This window comes from Apiospora aurea (assembly GCF_038362705.1).
Source record: "Apiospora aurea strain CBS 24483 chromosome Unknown utg000006l_segment0_segment0, whole genome shotgun sequence".
NCBI lineage: Eukaryota > Fungi > Ascomycota > Sordariomycetes > Amphisphaeriales > Apiosporaceae > Apiospora > Apiospora aurea.
In genome coordinates this window covers 5,417,742-5,432,036 of record NW_027117393.1, presented here as the reverse complement: position 1 = coordinate 5,432,036, position 14,295 = coordinate 5,417,742, and the positions used below count along the sequence as shown (strand labels likewise).

General features: G+C 55.7%; 6 protein-coding genes across 6 annotated transcripts; 4 read left to right on the top strand and 2 right to left on the bottom strand.

The window, feature by feature from the left end:
- Window positions 1-1,001: 1,001 nt before the first annotated feature.
- Window positions 1,002-2,080, bottom strand: PG986_010297 (uncharacterized protein; the record flags this gene model as incomplete). The annotated part of the gene is made up of 3 exons (XM_066846519.1): window positions 1,002-1,438; window positions 1,669-1,921; window positions 1,970-2,080. The coding sequence occupies 3 exons, from the start codon at window positions 2,078-2,080 to the stop codon at window positions 1,002-1,004; spliced, it is 801 nt and encodes a 266-aa protein (XP_066698917.1).
- A 468-nt stretch (window positions 2,081-2,548) lies between these two features.
- PG986_010296 (uncharacterized protein) lies at window positions 2,549-3,924 on the top strand (the record flags this gene model as incomplete). Its single annotated transcript, XM_066846518.1, has 4 exons — window positions 2,549-2,710; window positions 2,789-3,039; window positions 3,102-3,529; window positions 3,596-3,924. The coding sequence occupies 4 exons, from the start codon at window positions 2,549-2,551 to the stop codon at window positions 3,922-3,924; spliced, it is 1,170 nt and encodes a 389-aa protein (XP_066698916.1).
- Window positions 3,925-4,084: 160 nt separating this feature from the next.
- Window positions 4,085-5,176, bottom strand: PG986_010295 (uncharacterized protein; the record flags this gene model as incomplete). The annotated part of the gene is made up of 1 exon (XM_066846517.1): window positions 4,085-5,176. The coding sequence occupies one exon, from the start codon at window positions 5,174-5,176 to the stop codon at window positions 4,085-4,087; it is 1,092 nt and encodes a 363-aa protein (XP_066698915.1).
- A 718-nt stretch (window positions 5,177-5,894) lies between these two features.
- Window positions 5,895-6,098, top strand: PG986_010294 (uncharacterized protein; the record flags this gene model as incomplete). The annotated part of the gene is made up of 1 exon (XM_066846516.1): window positions 5,895-6,098. One exon carries the CDS (start codon window positions 5,895-5,897, stop codon window positions 6,096-6,098), a length of 204 nt encoding a protein of 67 aa, XP_066698914.1.
- A 1,387-nt stretch (window positions 6,099-7,485) lies between these two features.
- On the top strand, window positions 7,486-9,168 carry PG986_010293 (glycoside hydrolase family 18 /Carbohydrate-binding module family 1; the record flags this gene model as incomplete). The annotated part of the gene is made up of 5 exons (XM_066846515.1): window positions 7,486-7,654; window positions 7,720-7,850; window positions 7,913-8,539; window positions 8,677-8,996; window positions 9,045-9,168. 5 exons carry the CDS (start codon window positions 7,486-7,488, stop codon window positions 9,166-9,168), a joined length of 1,371 nt encoding a protein of 456 aa, XP_066698913.1.
- Window positions 9,169-9,795: 627 nt separating this feature from the next.
- On the top strand, window positions 9,796-10,450 carry PG986_010292 (uncharacterized protein; the record flags this gene model as incomplete). The annotated part of the gene is made up of 2 exons (XM_066846514.1): window positions 9,796-10,097; window positions 10,201-10,450. The coding sequence occupies 2 exons, from the start codon at window positions 9,796-9,798 to the stop codon at window positions 10,448-10,450; spliced, it is 552 nt and encodes a 183-aa protein (XP_066698912.1).
- Window positions 10,451-14,295: the final 3,845 nt, after the last annotated feature.

The window sequence follows — 14,295 nt, the reverse complement described above, 5'->3', positions numbered from 1 at the left end:
GATGGTGATTGGACTGATGAAGTGGCACACAGTTGACTTCCCAGCAGTTGGGTAGATTATGACACCTAGTCTCAGCGGACTTTACCCGCCCATTATGAGATAGAGAAGCACTCCCCAAGCTGTGTGAACATCGGAGAGATCCGCGCGTACGACCTCGTCTTCGCAAAGCCCACCCCACCTGAGCCGCAGCCGTGGTCCGTGGCTCGGCCCGCATTCGTAAAGCGACGAACGGAGAGTGGCTGGGCTGGCCCGCGGCAGTCGCGCGCGGGGTCTTGACTTTGGCCCCGGCGGTCCCAAGTTTTGACTTTACGCTTTCATGACGGCACTTTGATGGGGCTCAAAACGGCGCCGAAATCCAGGGACGAATGCGAACGAGATGACTTGACTTGGTATACGGGTAGTTCCGTACTGTATAGAACCGCTCCCTATACGAAAACGAAGGAGGTCTACACCCAGCCCCAACTTTAATCCCAGTTGGTAAGCTAAACATACCTCGGACCAACTAGATTTTAGAGATGCTATGCCGGAAATCACCTGGTAGTCCGATCATGGCCTATCAAGCCGAGGCTAATGCAGGGTCTGTGGATGCCCTGGCCCAGTCTATCAGACGGTTCCGGCCCGGCTGGGTGGCTTTACGTCACCTCCTCGGTAGAATCGGAGCCCCGTACCGAGTCGAAAGTCGGCATGGTATTGCAGGAGCGATTTTCCCGTTTTGGCGCTGAATCATGAAATATGCGAAATCCGCTGGGGTATGCCGGCGATATTCAGTCTGATGTGCATCCATTCACGTGCAGACTTCAGATCGAGATGGAAAAGTCGACATCGGACATCCAGGGCCGTCCTTCCTACATACTGATGGCATTTCAAGAATCTGACTGACTACTGGGTTCTGGGTCGGCATAACTATCCTATTCCAGCAATAGTGCCGATCTTGACCTTTGTCGTTCGCAATCCCGTCTTGTTCTGGCTTTACAGTTTTTCTAAATTAAGGCATTGCCAATTCAGCCCAGCAGAAGCTGTCTCTGGGAATAGTTGATGTCGTGTTGGGACCGACCCTTCGTCCGACCGATGGCAACGAGCTCAACCGTCGTCTTGTCATTGGAGCGCAAGTCGGATGTTGAAGGCGGGCCAGACCGCGACGCGGACCCCTTGCTCCCCAACCGAGAGACGACGGACCGCATGCCCCGTAGGGGCGGATAGAGCGTTGGGATGGTCCCACACACAATCATCAAGAAGAGCTCGGCCGTGACCCATGTCAAGTCCTCGCGGTTGGCTAGCTCGGCGAGGTACTGGGTTTTGATCCCCGAGCAGATGGAGGTCAAAATGTTGAGGGAGAAGACGATGCTGAGCTGAATTCGCCCCGCCGTCTTGTTCTGTAGAGACCAGAAGATGGTGATGGGGATAAGAGCGAGACTTGCGTCGGCGAATGTATTGAATGCTAGAGATCTAGTCAGCAGCCAGTTCTTCCTCATGGATAGCATGAGAGGAAACAAATACACGCCACACTTACAGCCTGTAAAAGTACCGAATCCCGACATGACAAGTGGGTTAATACAGTTGAGTTGCCATTGACTCGCTGGTCCCAAAGTCGCTTGGGTGGACTGCATTGAGCGAATGTGAGGATGGAACACGACAGAGCTATCAGACTGGCCGATGTGATTGTCATACTCCAAAGGTAGACTCGCTGCCAGCGCAGTTCTGTTTGCCGAATGATGCCGAGTAGCAGGGCAGACACCGAGATCTTGCCCGCCGCCACGCCGATGATGCCGAACACTTGACTGGTCCAGTTGAGGAGTTGAACTTCGGCCGTGTTATCCTCTCCCAGCAATGCAACATGCCAGATATGACGGGTGCCGCCACGGGAGGCATATAGAGTGATCGTGATGCTCCAACCCACGAAACAGAGCTTATTCGAGTCAGCCTACGCGCCCTCAAGGTTATGATTCCACATGATTCCACACCGGCATACCATTGATATAATCATGAAGAGATCATCCCCACCGAATACCTTCACTTGGGCACGGAAACTGATGCGAAGAGCGACTGAGACAGAAGCAAGAGCTGTCAAGACCCAAGTCATGATCGTAATAGCCTGCCCTCTATCCGGGATCACTCCAGCGAATTCTGCTTCGGCCGCAATTGCCAAGGTAGCTGGAGTAGGTGCTAACAGTGATTCAGATAAAAAAGGGTAGTACAATAGCAAAAGCCAAAGTTCTATTATGCGTGACGGGACTGCATTGCCAACCAAACCGCCCGGGACATTCTCAAGATCCAAAATCAAGTCTTTGCCTAATCTAGTTGGGCCGACAGAAAATAAGAAAGTCGCAAGGGACCGGACGCCACCTGTCCCAGCCAGCCCAGTACGCTGGGAAGGGAGCGGTGCATTATCCGAAAGCAGTACCCCTTACAGATGGCAATGGTTTGTTGACCATCTGCCCGTTCCAGAGCAAATGCCCACTGAGCGTGCAGGGCACGTTTCTTGCCCTCTTCCTCGTCATCTTAAAACGCCCTCAGGGATACTCGGAAACGAACAATCAGCAAACCAAGCATGGCCGCCCCCCAGCTCCTGATTGACCAGTTGAAGTTGCTGATCGAGTCGCCAGAGACCTACGGGAATGAAGAACAGCGCCACGAGATCAAGCGGTTGGGCCGTCTGGCCTCTGTCGCGCTCGAGGCTCCATTCGAAACCATGCAAAGACTGGTGTACTCGGTGAGGATAAATCGCATTTACTTTCGCTTCCCGAGCGTTGTACCCTAGTGAAATGACGCGGTCGCTTACCCAAGATAGCTACTGCCCCTGGTCGCTGCCCGAATCGGACAGGACTGCGCGCTGTTTTCCACTCTGGAGGCAAGTCAAGGCCCAAGCGATCTCGCTGAGCTCTCGGGCGCTAGCGGGCTCGAGCCACGGATCCTGGAGTCTATCATGGACTACCTCTGCACGCAGGGCATTGTTGTCGAGGCAGAAAAGCAGCGGTACATGCCAACAAAGCTGTCGCATCTCCTTCTGGTGCCCCTCTTCAACGACGCCGTCACGCACTTGTACGTCAGCTGCACGCCTGAAAGGTCACTGATGCCGGCTGACATAATCCGGTTGCTAAAAGTCATGACAATTGCCTGCCGGGGTTCGCAGCGCTCCATCGTATTCTGAAGGAGCCCTGGGACAGCCATATGACGGCCTTCAAGCTTGGGCAGCATACCGACGAGGACTTTTATACGTGGCTCGAGACACATCCGGCCAACCAAGCAGCCTTCCATCGCTTCATGGAAGCGCAGTTTGCGAGTCTCCCCACGTGGCTCGATGTGTTCGACGTCAAGACCGAGCTGGGCCGTGATGCCGGACCCACGGACATCATGTTCGTCGACGTCGGTGGCGGGAATGGGAGCCAATGCCCCGGTTTGACGAAGGTTTGGCCCGACATGCCGGGTAAGATGATCCTACAAGACAAGCCTCAAGTGCTCGAAAAGGCCTTACGAGTAGATGGCATGGAGATGATGGGCCACGACTTCTTGACGGAGCAGCCGGTGAGAGGTACGTCTTCCTGTTGACCTTGCTCCAGCAAAATGCATGATTGTGCAGATGCCTAACCAGCCAAAGACGCACGAGCCTACTACTTCCGCCAGGTCATGCACAACTACGACGATAAAATCTGCATCGCGATCCTGAAGGCGCATGGCGGGGCCATGGGTGAGCATAGCGTGATTCTGATTGACGACAAGGTCCTGCCGGATGACGGACCACCCACTGGCTCTCCTGGGGTGGAGTACACGGCGGCTCTGAGTCTGGCCATGAAGGTCGTGTTCGACTCCATGGAGAGGCGGGAGTCGCACTGGAGGGACCTGCTACACCGTGCGGGCCTCGCCATCCAGGATATCAGGAAGTTTACCCGGTTTCACGACGCTATCATAGTTGCCAGGAAGGTGTAGCGCAAACTGAAGTCGATTTAGATCTCCTTAATGAAAGCACACTCCGTATAGGTCGAAATGTGGCTGGTCATCGTCCATGTAAGAGGATATATGGACCGCAATTGATTCAAGGTATCAAAATCCCATTCTTGTTACAACGCGAATCCGACGCCGAATCAGCTCACCAATCGTAGTCATAAGGCCCGTCAGCACCCAAATCGGCCACTTCTTCCGCTTCTACAATCTGTGCGTAATTCCGGTCCCTGAACAGCTGTCTCAACCCATCCGAAGCCCCCTTCACCTCCTCGTCGCTTAGTGGTCCCTCTTCCTGGAAGTAATAGCCAATGCATCCAAGCACCCTGTCGCGGCCGCCATCGGGGACGGCGACGGGTCCGTCCCCGCGGCAGGCTCGGAAGGTCCAGTAGTTCTCCGCCAAGAAGCAGCGGTCTTCGCTTTCCTCGAGGCCGGCATCTTGGCGCTGCTCTAGGCCGTCCCGGGCCGTGACTCCCGCGTCTCGGAACCCGTCCCAGTGATCACTCGGGCAGGCGGCCTCTTCGACGAAGAGGTCCACACTCCAGCCCGGGCGGCCGCGAAACCGGGTCCGAATAGACTCCGCCCACGACGGGCCATAGTCGTCGAAATCCTTCTCGCACCCGCCCCTTGTGCCGTCCATTCGCCGGTTGCCCGCAAAGGCGTCCTCGGCCGCGCGGATGTTGGCCCGCACCTCGCGGAAGCCGTCGGCTTGTAAGAGAGACTCGACAAGGTCGGGACCGTGGGCAGCCTCGTGTCCGCTCAGGCCCGAACTCATCCCGTCTTCCAGCACGAGCAGGTCCAGTTCGAGGCCGGGGAACAGCCCCAATAGAGCGCCTACGTGGAAACCCCGGGCGTCGGGTTCGGGCTCGAATCTTGGGCTGGAACTCGGAGCGTCGTCTGCCGCACGGTAAGGTAGTTTGAAGCAGACGATGCTGTAGCATACGTTCAAGTACTTCAATTGTCGGATCTGCTCCGGATTCATGGACATCAGGCAGCGCAGCATGTCCCAGGCATCCATGCAGCAGATTGTGACATGCCGCAGGGCGAGGGGAGAGGCTTCGGCGTAGATCTGTCGACAGACTTGCAAGAGGGCCAGTCGTGGATCGATGCTTCTTTTCTTCTCGTGTTCGGAACGGTCTTGTGGGTTGTTGCGATCAAAGACGAGGTCGCGGAACAGAAATCTGTAGATCTCATCGCGGATCTCACGCGGAAGTCGCAGGAAAGGGAAATGCGTAGTCATGATGAGGGGGATTGCCGGTTTACATCGTGGTTGTTTGCCAGATCATTAGCCGGAAGGAAGTATGCCTACTTAGGAATCCCGCACGTTGAAATACACCGCAAGTTGCCAAGACCGGATCCTCCGCGGCCCAAACGACCAGGCTGCTGCCTAGTGTGACCCCGGCTGGAATGATATATGACTTGTCGCTAGATGCACCGGCCTGTCTATTGATTGCAGTGCTAGGGTTAAAACTACTTCCTTTGAGAACTATCTTGCTACCAGGACTAGTCGGCGTCCCTTTGCGCAGTTGAGAAGGTAGCATTGAACACCTGGCATCTCCAGCGTGGGATCCCAATCAATCCGGACGAACTCTTCGGGCAGAAACAAGACCAAGGAAAACATCGGCGGGCAGTCAAGACACGTACCAAGGCCGGGTCACGCAGCGAAAGCGTTGTGGCTAGTGAGAAAACCGGCTGTGCAATTACCTCTAGGGCTCATATCCGTTCCCGTGCCATATTCAAGCTTCTGTGCGCCTCTTGTCTCGTAACCGGCTTAATGGACGTTCCCGGGCCCCTTCGATCCAAGATTCAGGCACGTTTATCCCGCTCAGTCGCCCGCCTAATGGCCAAACCAGCCGCTTCCAGAGAATCATACGAGATGCTACCTTCTCATGGAAACAGCGAAGAGGTCGAGGAGATCCAGCAAGAAAGAAAGCCTGCTTATCAATCTCCTTGGCGAAATGGTCGACAAGTTCACAGATAGGACTGCACGGTGTGTTTCTGACGACTCGTTACAGTCATTACAGGATTGCTGGAACAACTACCGGCGTGACTACGTCCCCGAAGTACTGCGGACGTTGAAGAACAGTCGGATGACGGAGGAAGAATGCAAGAACGCAGAGATCATCGGCGTGATGTGGGAAGACGAAGACAGTGGCGACTGATCGGAAGAGGCCACCGTGGAAAGTATGACCAGCCAATTTTATCGCAACTCGACACGATTATGGGAAATGTTTAACCCACGGTTGGGGCTGGACGCCATCAAAAAAGAAAAGGGTGTCCGGTACGTCAAGGAGAGATGCGATAGCGAGGCCTGTATCGCTGAAAGGCAGGAGTACGGGTCTCGTCGTTGCCTCATCATCAATGAGACTTCGAGGGCCCATAAAGTTCTGTCAACCCATGATGCGTTGCAACCATTGCCCTTTCGGCTGTTTGGGCAAATGGGCCCGTGGAGGGCGGCCGTGCCCATCGCCTCTGATGGACCAATCTGACACTGCACTAGCCGCCAACTGCTCCCAGTGTCTGGCTGAGCTTCAAGCTGAGAGATCACCAACCATGGATCAGAACGGGGAATGTTTTCGATGTCCGTCGTCACTGGAACCCGGCAGCTGGTAGGAAGACAGGCTCTGCGCGTAAGCTGAAGTCTGATTTGGGTTTCACCGGTCGCTGCACGTGACCCCTTAGTGTTCCACACGGGCGGTCACTTCTGCGAACCGAGTGTCTTGACTTATCCAGCTTTCAGCTTACGTACTAGGAAGATAAGCTTTGGCCCGTCGATAGGGAAGGCGGTACTCGGCAAGGCGCGTGATCGGACGAACATGATGGTTGGGATGCGCAGGAGGATGCAGACCCTAGGCGAAACTGCCATCGTGGATAAATCGGAAAAGGAAGCTCGAGTGAGGATGGCAGAGGATGAGCAACCTGGAGGCAATGATGCGCGATAAAGGACATTCATGCGCCCTGGCCTGCCTGCGATCTGCGTCCAGGATGTCGATAAGGATTTAAGCGAGCGTGGGAGCATGGGAGCATGGGAGCATGGGAGCATGAGAGCATGGGCACGGCACGTTGGGTTGGAGAAGGTCGGGTCGGCTATTATTGGAGGTGTACCTGCGTGAACCAGTGTGGCGCCAATAAGGTTGACTGACCCAGGGTGGTATTCTTCCAGAACACATGTTCCTGTGTCTTGTCCCTGGGAATGTCTCGTGCAGGCAGTGCCCGACCAACGACACCGCATTCCTGGCCAACACAGCACCCCACCAACGCCATCATCAGATTCCCAACTGTAGCCGGCCCCCGTCCACAGTCCAAGGGCGGGACTTTTAGCAGGCTGTGCAAAATGTCTGGGCTGTTGAATAAATACGCGCACCATGGCTGAGACAGACGGTTTCTGGATTGTCCGATGTTGCCAGGCCAGGAAAGAGAAACGCCCGAGACGCTGGTCTTTGGACAAATATATATTGCATATATCGTGCGTTGCTCCTTGGCTTGCTCTTGCAGAATATCGTCACACTCTTCCGTTGTATCTCTCCCTCATGAAACATGAGACCCAACATGACGCTTCGTGCGACGCTTGTCCTACCGCTGGTGACTCTGCTGTCCCTTGCAGCGTCGGTGTCTGCCGGCTACAATGCCAATGAACAGACAAACGTTGCCGTCTACTGGGGGCAGAACTCGTACGGGCAGGCCAAATCCCAGGAGCGGCTGAGCGTCTACTGTGCCAGTACGTAGCACCGGATAATGGCCATGGTTCATCCCGGAACACCAACTGACACGCGACCATCGCAGACTCCAAGATCAACATCATCCCCCCTGGCTTTCATGAACGGCATCAAGACCCCCATCACCAACTTTGCCAATGCCGGGGACAACTGCACCGCGTACGCGGGCACGCAGCTACTCAACTGCCCGCAGCTCGAGTAAGCGATTGCCAATGCGACTTGTGACTGGCTGGTGCAACAACAGATGTAGCTGCTAACAGAGGCCTATGATCAGGGAAGATATCAAGACTTGCCAGAACAACGGCAAGAGCATCCTGCTCTCCCTGGGCGGCGCGACCTACACCGAAGGCGGCTTCAGCTCCGCCGCCGACGCGCAGGCCGCGGCCACCAACGTGTGGAATCTGTTCGGGCCCAACACCGCAACGGCCAACCGGCCCTTCCGCAGCGCCGTGGTGGACGGGTTCGACTTTGACTTCGAGTCGTCGACGACCAACATGGCGCCCTTTGCGGCGCAACTTCGCTCGCTCATGGACGCGGCCACGGCGGGCTCGGGCAAGCGCTACTACCTGTCGGCGGCGCCGCAGTGCCCCTACCCGGACGTGGCGACCAACGACATCCTGGTCAACGTGCCGCTCGACTTCGTCATGGTCCAGTTCTACAACAACTACTGCGGCGTCTCGTCGTTCCGGCCGGGGCTCGCGACGCAGTGGAACTACAACTTTGACACGTGGGACACGTGGGCCAAGCAGACGAGCAAGAACAAGAACGTCAAGGTCCTGGTCGGGATCCCAGCTAACACGGGCGCCGGGGGCGGGTACCAGCCCGCCAGCGCCATCGCGTCGGTCGTGGCGTACTCCAAGCAGTACTCCAGCTTTGGCGGCATCATGGTTTGTAATCCCACGAGCACGTCCTGTCCATGGTGTATACGGGCTTTCGGTGTTTTCGAGACGGGGAACCATGGACAAAATTTCCCCCATTGTGCAGATGGTAAACATACGTACTGACTTGTATGGTTGCCCGACAGATGTGGGACATGAGCCAGCTGTATGCCAACTCGGGCTTCCTGGACTCCGTCTACGCGGCTCTGGCTTCAGGCGGCACCAGCCCACCTCCTACCCCCACGACCACGCCGACGACCCTGACGACGACGACGAAAACACCGAGTTGCACCGCAGCAGTGTCCACCGTCACGGCCACCGTCACGGCTACCGTCACGGCTACCGTCACGGTCACGGCGGGTATGGCCACTACTACTGTGTATACCACTAAGCCCGCCGAGCAGACCACCACCCCGGCGCCGACGCCAACCGGCTCGCCTGAAGGCACGGTGAACCAGTGGGGACAGTAAGTGTTTCCTTATCTTTTGTTCCAGTTCGAATCCAGCATATTCAGCACGATGCCGATGACTGACCTATTGATCGCTAGGTGTGGTGGGCGAGACTACACGGGTCCGACGCAGTGCAAAGCCCCGTATACATGTGTGAAGTCGGGCGAGTGGTGGTCAGACTGCCGATGATTGGGTGCAAGTGAAGAGGTAGTAACACTCAATGGAGGATTGGGCTAGAGAAGGGGTCGGGTTCTGGCATTTTTCTGTTCAATCACGACACACGATGACGACATGTATTGACGCTACGATGATACACGGAAATGGGAGTTTCTGATTCAGGGTTTGCAACATGGTTTTTCGGATGACTTAGAAACGATTTGGGGGCGGATTCACTGTTACGTAGCTAGATAGATGAGCATCAGGCGCGAGATGACGGAACACTTTCAACCGAGATGGGTCGACGCAGTTCAACTTGTGACGAGTAGTGACAGAAGGTATTGAGCCGTTCTGCAGCTTGCTTCCAAGTTGGCTGGTCTCTCCTGCCGACCGCGATCGCTGCAAGTGGAGATGCCGTAGCGTCGGCAAGGCCAACCGAAAATGGCGTTGCCCACCTCCACACACACAAACCGGCCCGGGACCTTATTCAGCGATCAGCAGCCACCTCGAGTGCGCATCCCCCAACGGGCTTCGTCGCGATCTGAACATCTTCACCCCGGATCAAAGGCTTGAACGACGGAACTCGCTGTCATACAACGCACTTTCCCTTTTTTTCCCTTTTCTATCCCTTGACATCGTCGAGACACGTCTCACTTCCAAATGTCTCCCTCCACCATCAGCTCGGTCTCCCCCGCCGAGCTCTTCCCCGCCTCCGCCATCCCCGCCGACGCCGCCGGCGCGTTCCCCGCGGGCTACCGGCTGCGGCCGCTGCGGCGCGACGACCACGCCGCCGGGTTCGTCGACTGCCTGAGCGTGCTGACGTGGGTCGGCGACATGACCGAGGCCGAGTTCCACGAGCGCTACGACGACATGGCCTCGTCCAACGGCACGTACTTTTACCTCGTCATCGAGCACGAGGGGCGCGCCGTGGGCACGGGGGCGCTGGTGGCCGAGAAGAAGTTGTACGTTTTACCTTCTTTTTCTTTCCTTTCTACTTGTTCTCCCCGTGCGGTCACATGAAGCCGAGACGGCAGGATACTGGATCCTCTACTGACTACGGTACAGCATCCACAACCGCGGCAAGTGCGGCCACGTCGAGGAGATCTCGATAGCCAAGGCGCACCAGGGCAAGGGCTTGGGGCTCAAGATGGTGCAGGCCCTGAACGCGCTGGCGGCGGCGGTCGGGTGCTACAAGACCATCCTGAACTGCGGGGAGCGGACGGAGCAGTTCTACGTCAAGTGCGGCTATCACAATTCGGGCATCGAAATGTCGCAGTACTTTGAGGAGGCCGTGGACTCCTACCACAGGGGCTGATGGCAGGTTGATAGGTTCAAATGGATGGATGGATGGACTGGTGGGGGGTTAGGTCGCAAAAGTCCGAGCCGGCGAAGGTCTCCAGCGTCTAGACCGAAGCGAACCGGAGAGTGTCCCGGGTGCATGTCGGTCGTCAGGGTCATCAGTTTTAATATCTACCTGTGCATTTACATGACATGACCAAAGAAAGGTGCGCGCACAATCGATTCTAGTGTGACGCAACCCGAGACCTTCGAGGTGTTGGCCAGGTGGTCGAGACACCGTTGCTCAGTGGAGGAGATAGCAGGTTCTGGTTCATGCAAGTCATCGTGACATTGCCTGATTGGCTGCGGTGCTCATCAGGTTCTGAGAGAGAGAGGGGGGGCAGCGAGAGAAATGGCAGGTGGATAAAGTCTTCGTGGCGGTCAGCAGTAAAGGAGAAGGGGGCGCATTGTATTGCCTCTTTTCTGTGTAGTCAGACACACATGCTTTGACAAGGTCCTCGAGGTAGGTGGCTTTTTCTCGTTCTCGTTCGAGGAAAAAACGATGGAACGAACGCGCGCATGTGGGAAAGAAGTTGAATTTGCGGTGAGAGGTCCGGAATTCACTGGCTTTTTCAGCCCTGGGGGAGCTTCTGGCTACATCTTCGCCAACGAGCAGATAAGTTGGGTCCCTGGTTGCCGCGTTGGCAATTCCCAAGTCGAACCCAGTCGAACCCCTGCCCAGGATCCGCTTGTGATAGATTAAATTGTGGAGTGGCCATGTCTCGACACCAGCGTTGCGCATGTTGGAGGTTCAAGATCAATCTGTGTGTTGGTCGGTACGACGAGTTGTCTCTGCCAGGGTCTGTCTTCTATGTGGTGTTCGTTGAGTATGTGTTTCCTGAGCAAGTGTGGAAATGCCGACGTGACGATAGAGATCAGGGAGTGTCAAGCCGGCAAATAAATGTACCTAGATGACGCGAGAGGAAAAAGAAGACTGGTCAGAAAATGGATGGAAGAATCCCAGCTGGGATCCAGCCCTCTGGCTGTTCAGGGACCAAGCCAAGTGGGGGTGGCCAAGTCAAAGCGCACCCCCCCTCGAAGGAAGGAAAGAAAAAACAGCGGCGTTCGGGAAGGGGGGCCCTGACAGCAGCTCTGGGTGACTGGGTCGGACTCACGGGTGAGCGTCAGGCGCGGAAGACGGAATACATATTCCAGGCTGGTTCGTCATATCATATTGTCTTCCCATATCGCTCCGACCCAACAGGGAGGGAGCTGGCACTGGCACGGGAGCTCTTGACCGGTTAGGAAAGAGAGGGCATCGTGGCTTAGTAAGACATCTCGGTAGGCCATGCACGGCATCTTGAGGTACTACTTACATAGGTATTGGGCACTTGGCTGCTGAGGCGCTGTAGATGGAAACAATCCCATTGCCGGTTGGCATGGCGTTTTAACCTACTCGATGCACGGCAGCAGCCAGCAGGGGTACAAGTGCAAGCAGCCAACGGTTTGCCGTGCTGGATGCATCGTCCCCAGCTGCAGACAAACCTATCATAATCAGGGCATGGCATGGCATGGCGCCCAACACCACCACACTGCTGATGGTGTATTACGGCTTGTGCCAGTGCGTGTGCATGTGAGATTATCTGGTTTCTGTCCGTTTCATCGCCCACCAGCGTCGTCTTGTTTTTGTCAAGCCGTCCGTGCCTGGGAATGCTTGACTCGTTTTGGTGCCGCGGAGCACAGACACAGACGACGTGTTTCCCAACCCGACCTTGCCTTGCTGCACTTGCTGCACGAAGACGAGACCTGGGAATCGGATGCAGGGAAAACCAAGAGAGGGGGTTGAGAAGAGCCTCTCTTCCTCTCAGCCTTTTTTCGAATCGAATCTTTTGAATTGCTGGCGGACCCAGGGAGTTTATAGCGGCGCGCCCTAGATTGGCAGATTCATGCTGGTTGATTGATGGTGACGCCGGCGGAGGAGGGACCGACAGGGATGCCTTCTTTTTAGGTAAACAAGAACTTCCATTCGTCATTTTGGCCAGGACACTTCCTCCGCTGCGTGGCTGCTACTAACAGGACTAACAGGGGGAGCTCTGCAACCCCTGCCTCGACTCTCGCAAGTGCTGCTTAAGCGGCCCACCATCAGCACTGGCGGCCCACCGTGGGCGCTGGTTAGCATGTAAACATCCCCGATTGTTGTTCAAGACCTGCAGCCGGAATTTGGGGTCATCCCTGTCCACAGCCGGGTGCTGTTGTGTTCTGGTCACGCTTGCATCGGCATCCCCCCCCAGGACACCCCCCAGGACACCCCCCCAGGACAACCCCCAGGACAACCCCCCTTCGCTGTCACCATCACGGAATCTGGGAGCACTGCCTGACAGCCACTAGCTAGACTGACAGCTAAACACGGAGGTCTGTCCTGGACCAACGCAAAGCAGAGCGCGTAGTCGACGACGACGACGACGACGACGACGACGACGACGACTCGGCGGACGAAAAGGGAGCTGATGCTGCACACTAAACGATGTCAGTACATCACATCTCAACCATGCAGCCCTGAGTCTACTGCCTACCTGCATACTCCGTACTTGCTTCTGATCTTAAAGCCTCAACCGATTCCACACTCAAATGGTCTGGCATGGAATTTGGCACTTGATCATGTACAACACAGCATGCAGGACGGACGACAGAGTTCCACCAGCCGTCCAAACAAGGACAGACCAAGCAGCGATCTCTCTCCTTCTCATCACAGACACACACACACACACACACACACACCGTCACGTCCCATACCGCAACATTTCTGCATACACTTTATTACTTGTACTCGAGCGCCAAAAGAAGAAACCATCTACCTGCCTGTAGTCTGTGTGTATGTGCCTGATTGACTTGACTGGCTTGATGAGATTGTCAGCGCCCCCTGTCAGGCATCAGCCATTTGCGCCTTCGTGTACCATGTCGATTCACATTCCTGACATCAGAGACATGCGGTATACCCGTTCTTGGATTTGTCTGTATTAGGTACCAATATATGCATCCTGCTGTGAAGGAGCAAGAGTTGGCGCATCACCGGTTTACAGGTTTACCTATTTGCCTCTGTCTCCATGGCTGCCAGGAGTGTTTTAGAGTGCAGAACGTTTGACGAAAAAGAAGGCCGCCGCATCGTCGTCAGTGTCGTCTGAGTTGGCGCCGTTGGGCAGTTTCCCGCTAAAAGGGACGATCAGTTCCTTGGAGGGTGCAGTACATGCTCGCAGTACATGCGGTATTGACGCGCTACCGGGTCCATCCCACCCACTACGACACCCACACTCGAATCCGGTCCAGCCTTTCCCTCCCTCCTTTTCCTGGCCCTCCTGGAGCTTGGCCTAGTTGCAGTTGCAGGTACCTCGAGTGCTGTATCCCACTACGATTGTGCATGGCCGCTCACCAAAGGTACATGTAACCTAGCATCCAGCAGCAGCAGCAAGCAAGCAGGGCCTGCATCCACGCATCTAATCTGCAGGTCGCCGAACTACCCGTCTCAAACCCTTTTTTCAAGGTTCTGCAGGTAGGGGCAAGAGGAGTAGTTAGTAGCAAAAGGAGCAGAGGAGAGTAAGAAAAAAAAAAGAAGAAGAAAAAAGAAATAGCTGCATGGATGTAGGCTACCTTGCTTTGCTTTGCTTGTGCTTGGCTTTTGCAGGCTTGCACCTTGGCCGGGGGGCCCGCAGCCCATCGAATCGCCTTTTGCAGGACGGGCTACTTGTATGAGTAGCCGCTAAAGTCAGTGAACTCCCGCGCTTGGTCCCCAATCCCCGTCTTTTCCCAGCCAGGTCACTATTGATTTTTCCCATACCGCACATTGATTCATTGCATTGCAACTTTGACATCCTCGCCCATTTCACA